The sequence below is a fragment of the Chelonia mydas genome, chromosome 15 (genome assembly GCF_015237465.2).
Source record: "Chelonia mydas isolate rCheMyd1 chromosome 15, rCheMyd1.pri.v2, whole genome shotgun sequence".
NCBI classification, from domain to species: domain Eukaryota; kingdom Metazoa; phylum Chordata; order Testudines; family Cheloniidae; genus Chelonia; species Chelonia mydas.
Window position 1 is genome coordinate 2,242,418 of NC_057856.1, and position 14,125 is coordinate 2,256,542.

Here is a 14,125-nt window from a genome sequence, read left to right on the forward strand (position 1 = left end):
ACCTCTCAGGAGTGTATACCCATGGTCTCTCGAGACTGAAGGATACCTATGATTACTCTACCTCATGGGTTCTCAAACTTCAGTGCACTGCAACCCCACTTCTGAGAACAAAAATTACTACACGACCCCAGGAGGGGGGACCGAAGCCTGAGCCCACCCGAGCCCTGCCAAAGCCCCACCACCCCGGGCTGGGGGGACCAAAGCCAAAGGGCTTCAGCCCCAGGTAGGGGACCTACAACCTCAGCCCCACCATCCAGGGTTGAAGCCCTCAGACTTTGGCTTCAGCCCTGGGCAGTGGAGCTTGGGCTTTGGCCCGAGGAGGGGCCAGGGAGCTTTGGCTCCAGCAGGTCTAATGCCAGCCCTGGCAACCCCATTAAAACGGTGGTGCGACCCACAGTTTGAGAACTGCTGCATCTAGTTCTAAAGTCATTTTTCATCAATACAATTATGTAAACAAAACTTTAATTAGTGTGTAGGTCACTGATTAAGGAGGCCCAAACGCAAAGATTACAGTTGTATTTCTCTGGCAACAGTTGATACCTTACTGCTGTAGAGTAAGGCATGCAGCTCCTTTGAAAGTGAAGCTATCGAATGATGCTAGTAGAAACGCAGACACCTGAACTACAGTTTTAGAAGGAAACTCAGTATTCCTTTAAAATGCATCTGAAGTTTGTCTCTACACAATCTGGATCCTTAAGATTTTTTTTTTAAAACGCAAACATTTTAGTTTCCTTTTGACAGACGTCAGCCTGAAATCTAGTCAATTTCAAGCGTTGTTAATTGTTTCTGGTATAATACCTGTACCTAAAGTCTATTCTCTTCCCATTCCATCCAACAACTGATGCAATTTTGCAAATTACATTTCTCTACTTTAACAGGTTTCTCTCTCCTGCACTGCTGAATGAAATATTCACAAACAGGGAAACTGTTAAATACACACCAAGAATTATTTTCTCTCAATTACAGCGGTAGGCTAAGAAATTCTTAACAGTAAGTGAACAGTTCCAGATTTTAAGGTTGTTGTCCCTTTAAGGAAGCCTTCTACACAATCTAAAACGTTATCATAAAACTTTCCAACATATTTCACATTAAAGCTCAGTCTTTTTCTTTGGTTATTTAATGGCTGGTCAAGTCTGGCTTAGTTTATTGGTAGACGTGACTCAGTAGCTGTTATGAAAATGCCCCATGTTTTACCTGGGTCGTCTGTGCATATCCTTGAGCTGGCTGAGCTGCATAAGCACTGTAGCTATAAAAAGAATGTAATGAAATTTTAAAATGCAGATATACACTATTGAATTGTGTAATACATACTTTACACAAACACTTTCAATGTTCCCAAACTATTTGTGTTGTAGTTCTTGGTAAGAAAATATAATAGGTCTAATTTAAAGGAAACAGTAGAATCCATTTTTATTTAGAAATATATATCCACATCTATATATACACACACACACAAATTAAGAAATACAACACTATATACCAAATCTTCACTAAAGAGAAAGCTATCGTATGCCCTTTAAAAACACAAATACAGACTATAATGTTACTTACCCTTGCTGGGCTGCAGCTTGGCTATAGGTACTATAGTCTGCAGGAAAGAAAGAAGAGTAAGAATGTTGACAAAGACAGCTAATAAAATTGATGGCATAAGAGTGCAGTTGCCAGAATTTCTTCCAGCTGCTTGGAAGAGGAGAAACCATTATAAACAACCAGAAACCAAAGTTTCGAAGGTGCTAAAGGTAAATTTATTAAACATTTTGGTTTGGAAGCAAAAACCTCTTCCCTTTGTTACCTGCTGCTTCCAGCAATCTTGGGATTACCCTACTTTAATGTGTCACCTTGGATGGCACCCAGCTACTGAAGCAGGAGGATGTGTGGTTTTTTTTGTTTTTTTTTTAAAAAAAAAACACTATGCCTGACCCCTTTAAGACAAGGTCAGTTTCAGGAGGATTTGCTCCAACTATTCAAAGTTGTAGAAGCTAAAATAAGGCTGTGCTCCTTGTATTTTGACTTTAAAAGGCCAAAAATGAATCACTGGAAGATTGTTTAAAAGTTTGTGTCAAAATCCAAGATATTCAGTTAGCAATGAGTTTTTATATTCCCACCCTCCCCATCCCCTTGATCAACGACAATGCTATATTTCAGATTATTATAGATCATAAATGCAAGGCTTCACTGAAAGGTATGAAGTGTTTTTAGTTGCCTTTCAGACATCTAGAGCAAGCAGTAGCAGAAGTTCCTCAACAGGTCAAGGCCTTAGTCGCCAAACAAATTATTACTTTCAAATGCTTCCAGTGTACGGAAAGTGTGATTAACGGAGTATGGAAAGATCAGACATTGTTCAAACTCTCTGTATCTATGCATTCTCTAAATCAGTGTCTCTCAACAACTGGTCCCTGAAATCTCCCAGATACAAGTTAGGAAGGCAGCAAGCCAGTCTCTGGTATCAAAAAGGTTGAGAAACACTGCTCTAAAGCTACTACAGTCACTCAAGCTAAGGCATCTAATTTAGTTGAAAGCAGTTTGGGACTAGATATTGCTACAATTTCCTTGCAAAGATTTTAGTAGTCCCAAATGGGAACAGACGTATATATTTTTATTTTGACAATACCTCAGGGTTAGCTAGTATAGCCAAGAAAACCGAAGTAAAAATATAGGAGGAATCTGGCTGACAACTCTGCAGAATTCAAGGATCTGCTTTAATTCTTTCATTTATCTTTCTAGCTTCTTGTAACTGAAATGTGTGCACTGAATAAACAAAGGTTGAATATAAAAACTTAGTATTTTTATTGTATATCAATGGCTCACATTTCTTAAAGCCGAAGACTCCTCAGCAACACAATTTTCAGGTCTCTGCTTCCCACCCCATTCACATATAATGATTAAAATTAATCATATGGGTTTCTTCCCCTCCCATTTCAATCTTGGTGTTGCTGTTGGGGGATTCAGGCACTGACTGGGATTTTGAGGGGGAGTGCATTAGAAAGGAAGTTGCAGCGGCCTGGATGATAACTTCTGACCAGCCTGCACACTATTTTGAATTTGCAGTAGGAAGAAATAAAGTTATTGTATTGGGAACAGAGGGTAATGGGGTAGAGAGTCTCCGCAAATAATTTATTTTTAGATTAAACAAACACCTGCCATTTGATGCCACTCAGAACCAAATATGTTAAACTGCTCTTCTGAAAGATCTAAACTCCTGAGATCCCTCACACAAATTAGACTATATTCTAGCATTACTTGTTTTTTCTAAATATTTTTATATTTTTAAAATTTACAACTTGCTACGTCCAATTCTTTGACTCTGCCTTTTACAGATGTTTAAAATGCATGCCCATTCCCAGCTCAGATGCATTAACATTTCAGTCTTTAAAACATTCATTAGTTAAAGCTGACCTAAAATGAGCATCATTTGTTTCTTTCACACCTTGCATTGCTTTCCTTCACCTCAGTGTTCATCACACCTTCCTATTTCTTGCTATGTACTTCTTAACTTCCTTCCTTTCCTTCCACATTTGCTCCACCTTATCTTATTCCTAACCAACTCTCCCTCCCGCTTCTTCCTCATTCCCTTTATTTTCTATATATCCATCATCCATTCCTTTGTCCACCACACACTCCCACAATCTGTCCATATGCCCACTACTCATAATCCCCATCCTCATCTTTCCATTTTCAGTCCTCCTTTTGCTGCCCTTCTGTTTCACTGAACACATTCAACATTTCTGAGCCGATTTCTTGCACCTGAAAAGCATATGTACATATGGCCACCACTTATGTGCTGAGATGCGACAGGTGAGTCCCCAGCTCTGCTTCCTCTTGCTCAAGGGTTCTCAAACTGCGGGTCAAGACATCTCAGGTGTTGTGAGGTTATTACATGGGTGGTCACAAGCTGTCAACCTCCACCCCAAATCCCGCTTGCCTCCAGCATTTATAATGGTGTTAAATATATTAAAAAGTGTGTTTAATTTATTAGCGGGGGTCGCACTCAGAGGCTTGTTGTGTAAAAGGGGTGGCCAGTAAAAAAAAGTTTGAGACTCACTGCTCTTGCTGCTCAGTGGAAGGACATTGGCAAGCAAATTACTACACCCACAACAATGAGCTGAGCCTCAGAAGCAGCCCCAAATTTGAGAATCTTTACTATGCAATCTTCAGTTACTTATAACACTTACTTTTCCCCTCTTCTCCCCTTTTATTTCCTTTAAACAACCTAAGACAGTGTTTTTACTATTAGGTCTCTATAATCAGGTTAATCAAATATATTATGAAATCTGTCTTTAACTTCCCTTTTCTAATGTGCTCGAGTGGACTAGTGAACATTTTAAAGAAGAAATATTTTGGTTAATTGTTATAACAAGGGATCCTAGCTTTCCGTTATAAAAAAAAGGAAATTCTCCAGTAAAAAAACCAGCGTTTTCCTAGCCACAATATACAATGGAACCCTGTTTATCCGATCTAATTGGGACTGGGGCCAGACCAGATAAGCAAAAATTCAGATAATCTGGAAAACGGGCAAAGAACTTCAGCCCCAGCCACCAAGTTCTCCCACTGACAGCCCAAACCCCGCTGCCTGGGGCTGAAGTTTTTTGCCCATTCTCCGGATTATCCAAATTTTTGCTTATCCAGTGTAGCCCTGGTCCCAATTAGATCAGATAAATGGGGTTCCACTCTAGTTAATATGTTTGTATTTTTTTCATAAAATTTAAAAAACAAAAATTCTCTGTAAAAATGCAAATTCCACATTTTTCCATGGCAAATGGACTTCTGGGATCTCTGGTTGTAACATTTCAAAAACACTTATTTCAATGGGACTTGAATCTTCACCCTCTTCTGTTTCATGAGGCTTGACAATACAATGGTGTAGCACTAATACAGCAGCTCCTGAAGAAAAAACATCCTCCTTTACTGAATGGAAAGACAGGCACATTTTTTTAACCCATTTTGACAATTTTACTCTCATGTTTCTTTACTCCTTAGTTCTTTAGGTTGATAAGCCCAAAGTTTGACCTATTTATAATTTATAATTTTTTTTTTGCAACACTCATGTAAAACTGCGTTTTCCTCTAAAGAAATACTTCACTGGTTTTCTCCAAAGAAAAAAGTTATCTGCCAGAAACTAAGTGTGGCAGAACTATGGCAGAAAAGCAGGTGCCACAAGTACTCCTTTTCTTTTTGAGTACACATGGAGGAAAGTAAATAATTAAACACTAAATTTAAAAATAAAAACCATGAATCAAACTAACTTTTCAGTACTGCAAGTTTTCTAGCAGAATGCACCAATTAAATAAAGGTCATTTAAATCAGCAAGCAGGAAACCTTGATTTAAGCCATCAATTTTAGTCATGTTTTCCATTTGCACTTTAGTTAGTTTCCTGGTTGATTCCCATTGATTGGTAACCACTAAAATATGTAGATTTGCAACTAACTATAGCCTTTACACTAAATGTGGTGCTTTTCTGCTAACAAGGAGGATACATTACAGCTATACATATTTATTTAAGCAATTATCTAGATTAATTTTTAATCAGATGATTAATTGTTTGCTTATGATTTGTATCAAGTGGTATTCGAATGAAATTAAAATTAAACCCGGAGTCCACAAACCCAGCACTTATTAAATAAAACTACCTTAACTGTGCTGGTAGTTTCAAAATTTCAAAACACATTTTACATTTAAAACTGATTAGTTAGTGAACTGATTATTTGATTACCACATCCTTCAAAATTTTAGAACGAAAAGATCTCATCCTATTACACAGTTTTTATTCAGATTAAACATGCACTGCTTAATATTATTAATGTAGTTGAAACGATTTTAATAGATAATAAATTTAAGCCAACATAGGTTGTCAATTTCAAATATAATTTTAAATGTTTATTTAAAAACCAAACCTAATTAAAGAAATCAGATTTAATAAAAATATCGATTTTTAATTATTTTTTTTTAAAGAAGATTTTTATCCACCCTGTTTTCTGGTGTTAAAGTTCTAGAAATCTCAGTTTAAAATACATCTCTACCACGATATAAGGCGACCTGATGTAACACAGATTTGGATATAACACGGTAAAGCAGCGCTCCGGGGGGCGGGACTGCGCATAACGGTGGATCAAAGCAAATTCAATATAAGGCAGTTTTACCTATAATGCGGTAAGATTTTTTGGCTCCTGAGGACAGCGTTATATTGGGGTAGAGGTGTACCTTCACTGTACTGATTTTTAAAGATAAGCTGCAAGAATCACTGTGTTCAAATTAAAGGTGTACTGGAATCCAGATTTAGGCTTCTCTGATTAGTCCTTTCACAAGACAAAGAGGACCCTTGGTGAGTAAAGAAATACTGCATAACTTTTGTATATAAATACTATGGTGGTGCTCTGGTGCCAGAAAGGCTACCAAACCAACCACCATATAATATAACAGGTCCTTAGTTACACCACAATTCCACTGTTTAGTGTAGATGGACTCTTAACTATACTCCCAAACAGTGAAAACACCTTTGTCTGTACCAGGCTCTACTATGGTCCCAGAAATAGTTAATCTACCATCTACCCTATACAACCGAAATGAATGTAACCAGATATATTCATCACAGGGTCTCATGACATATCTGTAGGCCAAATATTAGTCTGCTTATTTTTTCACTGCTATATAAACCACATCCACTAGGCTCAGTAAACATTTACCGAAGACCACTTTTGCAGTTTAGCCTGCCTATGTGGACTAGACGTAAATGTTTAATCCAGATTTTAAAAATGTTTTAGAATGATATTAGCCCCAAAGCCTATTTTAAAATAAACTTCAAATATTGAGTCCTAATGTGGAGAGTGATTGTAATGGCCCTATCCATCTTCTTTCCCACTCTACTCCTATAGAAAACTTGAGCTTCGGCAGTTAAAGCTGTATTTCCTTAAGAAACCCTAGGCATTTTGCATTACACAATTACTGAATGTAGTACATGACTAATAAGTAGAAACACAACTCCAGTGCCTCCATTTTGATACACAATTTTCAAGAGAGGCACTTTTGCTTTTACTCTAACCAAATACTTAATCCTACTTGTTCTGTGATCCCAGCAACATAACATGCTGATGAAAAGTTGCTGAAGTGCTAACTCTATTTTCAAATGTGTACCTTGCAAAAGATCTTTAGTCATGTAATTATATTAACAAAACTGTTATTCAGTCCCTCTTTTTGCTTAAATGGGGATGTAAATACTTGTAGATGTACACCCTAAAATGCAAGACAACTGTTTCTAGATCTTGGAATTTTAACACTTTGGTGTAATCACTTACTCCTTGGTCTGAAAAAGGGGCAAAGATCAGTCTCTCTCCAGAGCAATTCATTTGATGTTAAGCCAAAAAGAAAAAGCACTATATTAGCATTAACTGTCAACCCCTAATTTAAAATAATTTTCCTGATCTATCATCAAGTACGAATATGTGTTTTAAGAACATCTATGCAGGTGGGGCATTTGCCATTGGAAAAATGACAGGTGGACAGAATCATTAGTGATCTTAGAAGGGCAATAATGGGAGAACTGTGCTCCCACCCTTTCAGATCATCCCCTCTTAAACAAGGTCCTTAAAGACAACCCTCAGATTCTCAATTCTAAACTACACCAGCAGCTGTTCTGACTCATGCAGAGCCAGACATTCTGTACTTCCAGGTTTGCAAAGCAGTTAACACTAGTTAGTGAAGCTGGATTCTAAAGAGCAAAGTTGCCAAAGTGGGGTGAGGAGCAGTAAATTCCGAACATTACACAAGGGGATATTAATGTAAATGTTACTTAAGAATGCACTTTGACAACAATACAAGATGGGACTTATAATGCATAATCTAATGCCTTGTAAGTTTTGTACCAACAGAAGCATGCTCTCATTCCTTAGCCAATTTTCTATATTTTAAAGACATCCTTAAAAATAATTTGTTAAAGCAGCTTTAAAGGACTAGAAGTGGTGTGGTTTTTGCATTTTGTTTTGGTGCAAAACAGGATATACAGATTAGGTAACAGATGTTGAAGTACACAAGTGTTCTCATTTTTGGCAATAAGCATGCAGAGCACTTAAATCTGAAGAGTTAAATGAAAAGACATCTCATGTCAAGTAAAGATTTTCTAGGAAACTAATTGTCTAGTGAGCCCGAACCTCCATTACCATACCATAGTTCAAACCTTCAATGGTAGATGCCTTTTAACACAGAACATCCATTTTACAACTCCAGCCTCAACAGGAAAGAGCAGGCTTTCATTATAATTAGCAAAAACAACGAGGAGTCCTTGTGGTACCTTAGAGACTAACAAATTTATCTGGGCATAAGCTTTTGTGGGCTAGAACTCACTTCATCGGATGCATGGAGTGAAAATACAGGAGCAGGTATAAATTCATGAAAGGACGGGGGCTGCTTTAGCAAGTGTGAGGTCAGTCTAACAAGATAAATCAATTAACAGCAGGATACCAAGGGAGGGAAAAAAAACTTTTGAAGTGGTAAGAGAGTGGCCCATTACAGACAATTGACAAGATTATAATTAGCACAGGTGTACTGAACACTGGAGTTCTCATCAGTTTTTAGGCTTATGAAAATGACCCACTTCTCCTTCAGGAAATTGCTTACGGTCCATTTCGTTTTGCTTTGCTGAATACAGCCCACTTCAGAGCCCTGGAAAGATAAGGCCAGCTTTTTAAAGGCATTTAGTTGCCAGTATTTGTATCCATCTGGCCCTAAGCCCACCGGGCGGCAGTACCCAAGAACTCTCCGTGGCCTCGGCCCCACAGGGCGGCCAATCCTGGGCAGGGCAGAGGCCCCAGGGCGGAGCTGGACAAGGGGGCGCCGCGGCTCCAAGCAGGGCCGCACCAGCTCCCTCCTTAAGTCTCCGCCATTTGCCACAAGCGGCCCTGCCCTCGGGCGGCTCCATTGTCTGAGTGCGGGGCAGGGCGAGGCCGAGTGTCTGGCTAGCCCCACGCAGCCCTCCCCGGGGGCATGGAGGCGGCTGCGGGAGGACGAGCCAGGCCCGAGGCGGGGAGGCGGCTCTGCCCGGCGGGGACGGCGCAGCGGGCCGCAGCCGAGCCCGGGAAGCGGATCCCGCTCCGCCCCCCGTGCGCAGGGAGCGGGGCAGGCCCCGCAGCCGGGCCTAGGGAGCCCGCGCCGCCCGTTTGAACGTTACACAATGGGAGCGAGGCCCAGGCCGCCCCCCGCCCGGTGCCCCCCCACCCCGCCGGGCCCGCCCGCCCTAACCGCCCCCCGTCACACGCGGCCCGGAGAAGCTTCCAGAACCCCCCCCCCCCGCCCCGGCGGTCCCGGCCTTCCGCGGGAAGCGTCTGTGGCGGGGCGGGGCCCCCGCCTGCCCCAGGCCCATCCGCCCCGCGCCATCCCCACGCGAAGGGGCCTCGCCCCCGAGGCTGGGGGCCAGGCCCGGCCCGAGTCTGTCTGTCGCGGGGTCCGGCCCGGCCCCGCCACTCACCCGTCGACGCCATTTTCTCGCTTCTTCCTCCTCGTTCTCTCAACGTCCGTCTGGTCCCTCTGCCGCGCGCTCATGCGCAGCCTTTCCAACCTCGGCTCCTACCACTCCAAATGGGGGGGACCTGACTACATTTCCCCTCCCCACCGTCCCGCCTAATCCCAACTCCCCTCCGCACGGAGACTCCCTCCCCCAGTCAGGGAGCACAGACCAATCGGGAGCCTGGCAAGGGAGGCGAGAGGGGCCACGGAGTTTTATTTCTAGGCATTGCTCCCCTTTGGGGTGACGAATGGTTCAGTCCACCCCAGTTAGGGATCGTCGTTCAAGAGACACTCTAGGGAAACGCAGCATAGGCCTCAGAGGTTGGGGGAGGGTCTGGGAGCAGCTAGCAGCCCCAGACTCGTCGCTGGGTGCCGCCCATGGGGGGAAATGCGGGGACGGGGAAGAGCTGCCATCACAGACTGTACTTATTGAAATGACCCACGAGTCCTATCTTGGCTTAAAATCACATTACACAACATTGTGTGATGTCATCATGTCGTCACATGTAGCTGTGGGGAGTTGGCATGAGGTCAACACTTGGAGCGGTGGGGTGTTGGTGTGATGTCATGTCAGGGAGCCATAGCATGCTGCTGTGATGTCAGTGCCCAGAGCTGTGGGAGAACTCACTGAGTGAGCTAGCACAATGTGAATACGTAGATTGGGGCAGTGATGTTTTGACACAGCATCTTAAGGTGTGAATTATGCAACATCGTCACAGTTTATAGATGTTTCATAGACTCTGAAAGTGATTTGGGGAGCTGTGACGCAGCAGGCCCAAACTCTGTAGCAGAGCTGGGTTCAAAGGGCTAGTGGGAGGGACAGACGGGGGCAGGAGCTGAATGGCAGTGGAGGCAGGGCCACATGGGGACAGGGGGAGGGGAGTGGCTGAGTGAGGGTGCAGGGACACAAGGGGACGGGGTGTGGCTGAGTGCGGGTGCAGGGACACATAGGGATGGGGCAGATGAGCCTGACGGAATGGGCGATGCTAGAGTCAGCCAGGGTCTGCATGGGGGAGGCTCCCTAACTCCCTAACAATCCTCCCATCCCTAAAAAAAAAAATTGTTCCATACCTCCCACCCACACCCAACAACCCTCCAGATTCACTCCCAGGCTCCTGCCCAGCAATTACTTCCCTCTCCCTGAGCTCCTCCCTTAGCCCTGACTCCCCCAAGCCTTTGCACTGCTTCTGAGGGGTGCAGGAAATACGGTTCTGTATTGTAGTTTAAATGAATTATTACTCCACGTTCTATATTAATATGCCTAGTAAGGTATCTGTTTGTCAAAAAAACATGTCCTGAAACTTTTTTGTTGTCTGTATTGTTACAGACATACATGCTGACAGGTATTTTGAAATAAATTACCAAAATAATTGAAACAGGCATGATTATATTGTGTTATTTTGACAAATAAAATATGCAGAATTTTTATTTTTTGGCGCAGAATTCCCCCCGGAGTAAAGGTTATAAGGAAACATGCATTTGTCTGAAAATGTTCACCCAACTCTAATCCAGAGTCACATAAATAGCTTTCCCCACTCCTCGTCATCTGCCCCACTGCCTCCTAGTCTGCTAGCTTCCCACATGGGTAAACACTGAACAACACAAGCAGCCTCTCCTAGAAGAAAATGACCCTCTTTGCATTAGCATTTTTTAGGAAGTCTCCCCCTGTTGCACTAGAACCAGCACAGCATAGCAGGTGAGAGCAATAGTGTGAGCAGCAAGAACTGAACTGGGGTTGGACACACGCATATGCTTTATCTCCATTTCGTATGAGCTGCCATCTTGGGCTTCAGAGCCTCAGCTTTCATTCAAAAATGAATTCAGCTCCCAGACTACCGCACTGGGCAGCACAGCATGGGGAGGAGGTGACCAGCCCTCTGTGGAGGAAGAAGTGGTTCAGGTCTATTTAGAGAAGCTGGATGTGCACAAGTCCATGGGGCCGGATGCGCTGCATCCGAGAGTGCTAAAGGAGTTGGTGGATGTGATTGCAGAGCCATTGGCCATTATCTTTGAAAACTCATGGCGATCGTGGGAAGTCCCGGACGACTGGAAAAAGGCTAATGTAGTGCCCATCTTTAAAAAAGGGAAGAAGGAGGATCCGGGGAACTACACGCCAGTCAGCCTCACCTCAGTCCCTGGAAAAATCATGGAGCAGGTCCTCAAGGAATCAATTCTGAAGCACTTAGAGGAGAGGAAAGTGATCAGGAACAGTCAGCATGGATTCACCAAGGGCAAGTCATGCCTGACTAATCTAATTGCCTTCTATGACGAGATAACTGGTTCTGTGGATGAAGGGAAAGCAGTGGATGTGTTGTTCCTTGACTTTAGCAAAGCTTTTGACACTGTCTCCCACAGTATTCTTGCCAGCAAGTTAAAGAAGTATGGGCTGGATGAATGGACTATAAGGTGCATAGAAAGCTGGCTAGATTGTGGGGCTCAACGGGTAGTGATCAATGGCTCCATGTCTAGTTGGGAGCCAGTATCAAGTGGAGTGCCCCAAGGGTTGGTCCTGGGGCCGGTTTTGTTCAATATCTTCATAAATGATCTGGAGGATGGTGTGGATTGCACCCTCAGCAAGTTTGCAGATGACACTAAACTGGGAGGAGAGGTAGATACGCTGGAGGGTAGGGATAGGATACAGAGGGCCCTAGATAAATTAGAGGATTGGGCCAAAAGAAATCTGATGAGCTTCAACAAGGACAAGTGCAGAGTCCTGCACTTAGGACGGAAGAATCCTATGCACCGCTACAGACTAGGGACCGAATGGCTCGGCAGCAGTTGTGCAGAAAAGGACCTAGGGGTTACAGTGGATGAGAAGCTGGATATGAGTCAACAGTGAGCCCTTGTTGCCAGGAAGGCCAATGGCATTTTGGGATGTATATGTAGGGGCATTGCCAGCAGATTGAGGGACGTGATCATTCCCCTCTATTCGACACTGGTGAGGCCTCATCTGGAGTACTGTGTCCAGTTTTGGGCCCCACACTACAAGAAAGATGTGGAAAAATTGGAAAGAGTCCAGTGGAGGGTAACAAAAATGTGAGCTGTAGCTCACGAAAGCTTATGCTCAAATAAATTGGTTAGTCTCTAAGGTGCCACAAGTACTCCTTTTCTTTTTGTGATTAGGGGACTGGAACACATGAGTTATGAGGAGAGGCTGAGGGAACTGGGGATGTTTAGTCTACGGAAGAGAAGAATGAGGGGGGATTTGATAGCTGCTTTCAACTACCTGAAAGGGGGTTCCAAAGAGGATGGCTCTAGACTGTTCTCAGTGGTAGCAGATGACAGAACAAGGAGTAATGGTCTCAAGTTGCCGTGGGGGAGGTTTAGGTTGGATATTAAGAAACACTATTTCAGTAGAAGGGTGAAGCACTGGAATGGGTTACCTAGGGAGGTGGTGGAATCTCCTTCCTTAGAAGTTTTTAAGGTCAGGCTTGACAAAGCCCTGGCTGGGATGATTTAATTGGGGATCGGTCCTGCTTTGAGCAGGGGGTTGGACTAGATGACCTCCTGAGGTCCCTTCCAACCCTGATATTCTATGATTTCTATGAAAAAGAAAAAGCAAGTCTGTGTCCTTTACAGTTGTAAACAAACCCCTCAGTGGTGCCTGGAGTGTGCCAGACACAGTAATATCTGTCTGGTGCTGTAGAGAGCCTGAAACCAGAGCTGTGCGAGGTGCGAACTGCCCCATTCCTCTCAATGGCGTGTTAGTGCAGAGGATTACAGGTTACCTATTCCGAGGCTGCTAGCTGTTTCACTGCTGATCAGAGAAAGGAGAGGGAGGAGCTGCACAATCTCCTTTGAGTGACAGCTCAGTTTGGCTCTGGGAGAAGGAGCGCTTGGCATTTATTTTTCTTCCAGTGGAGAAGGAACCACGCTCAAGGAGCCCAGCTGAGCCCCACTGCAGGGGAGCCTGTCCATCCCCACAAAGGCCAGCGGAGTCCATGGGTGTAGCTGGACCCCACTCAGCAGAAGCCTGGCCTGAGAAGCGCTGCAGAGGCATTTCATGTCATACTCACATTTGCAGCCCTCCCTGTGGCATGCCCACAGCCCAGGTTGCATGGGCTGGGCTGCAGGAATGACCTGCAACTGAAGCTCAGTGGCCTCTCTCTTATTGCATCCCCTGCTGGATCTGAGCAGGGAAGGAGCAGCCAAGAAGAGGCAGGAAGAGAAGGTGTGGGGGGCTCAGTGCTAGCCCCAGCTCTTCCACCCAGCTGCCACCCAGCCCCTCCCCACCAACCAGCTCCACAGACTACCATCCCTCCCAGCTGCCCCCAACACTCGGGCACAAACCCTCAGCTCTCACAAAGCCCCCATCTTCCTCAGATGTCCCCCAAAGCCACCCCCCAGCTATCTCCTCCACACACCAAGCTGTCTCTAGCTTCTTCCCCAAGCTATCCACCTCCCACCCCCAGATACTCCACAAACCTATTCCTGCATTTCCCTCAGCCAGATCCCCTATTGCTTTCCTTGCACACCACAATCCCCTCTTCCTGTACCTCTATCCCAAGCTTTCCCTGCCACTGAGTTGGACCCCGCTTTCCCCTCCTGGAACCCAGTCACCGGCCTGGACACTTCTACAAATCCAGTTCCTCCAGCCAGACACTCCTCTGACAGCCACTGTCATCTTCCACC

The 14,125-nt window shown here is 44.2% G+C and overlaps 1 protein-coding gene across 7 annotated transcripts in view; it reads right to left on the minus strand.

Moving 5' to 3' along the window:
• Positions 1–9,940, minus strand: part of EWSR1 (EWS RNA binding protein 1) — a 42,494-nt gene extending 32,554 nt beyond the window's left edge. For 5 of the 7 annotated variants that reach the window (XM_043529893.1, XM_043529892.1, XM_043529891.1 and 2 more), the window contains exons 1-3: positions 9,456–9,576; positions 1,552–1,588; positions 1,195–1,246 (exon numbers count right to left, since the gene is read on the minus strand). In XM_043529893.1, coding sequence (XP_043385828.1) covers positions 1,195–1,246; positions 1,552–1,588; positions 9,456–9,468 — 102 coding nt within the window. In that variant the 5' untranslated portion in view covers positions 9,469–9,576. Of the gene's footprint in view, positions 1–1,194; positions 1,247–1,551; positions 1,589–9,455 lie in introns of all 7 variants that reach the window. The other 2 variants (XM_007070856.4, XM_027833003.3) reach the window with 2 other exon arrangements.
• Positions 9,941–14,125: the final 4,185 nt, after the last annotated feature.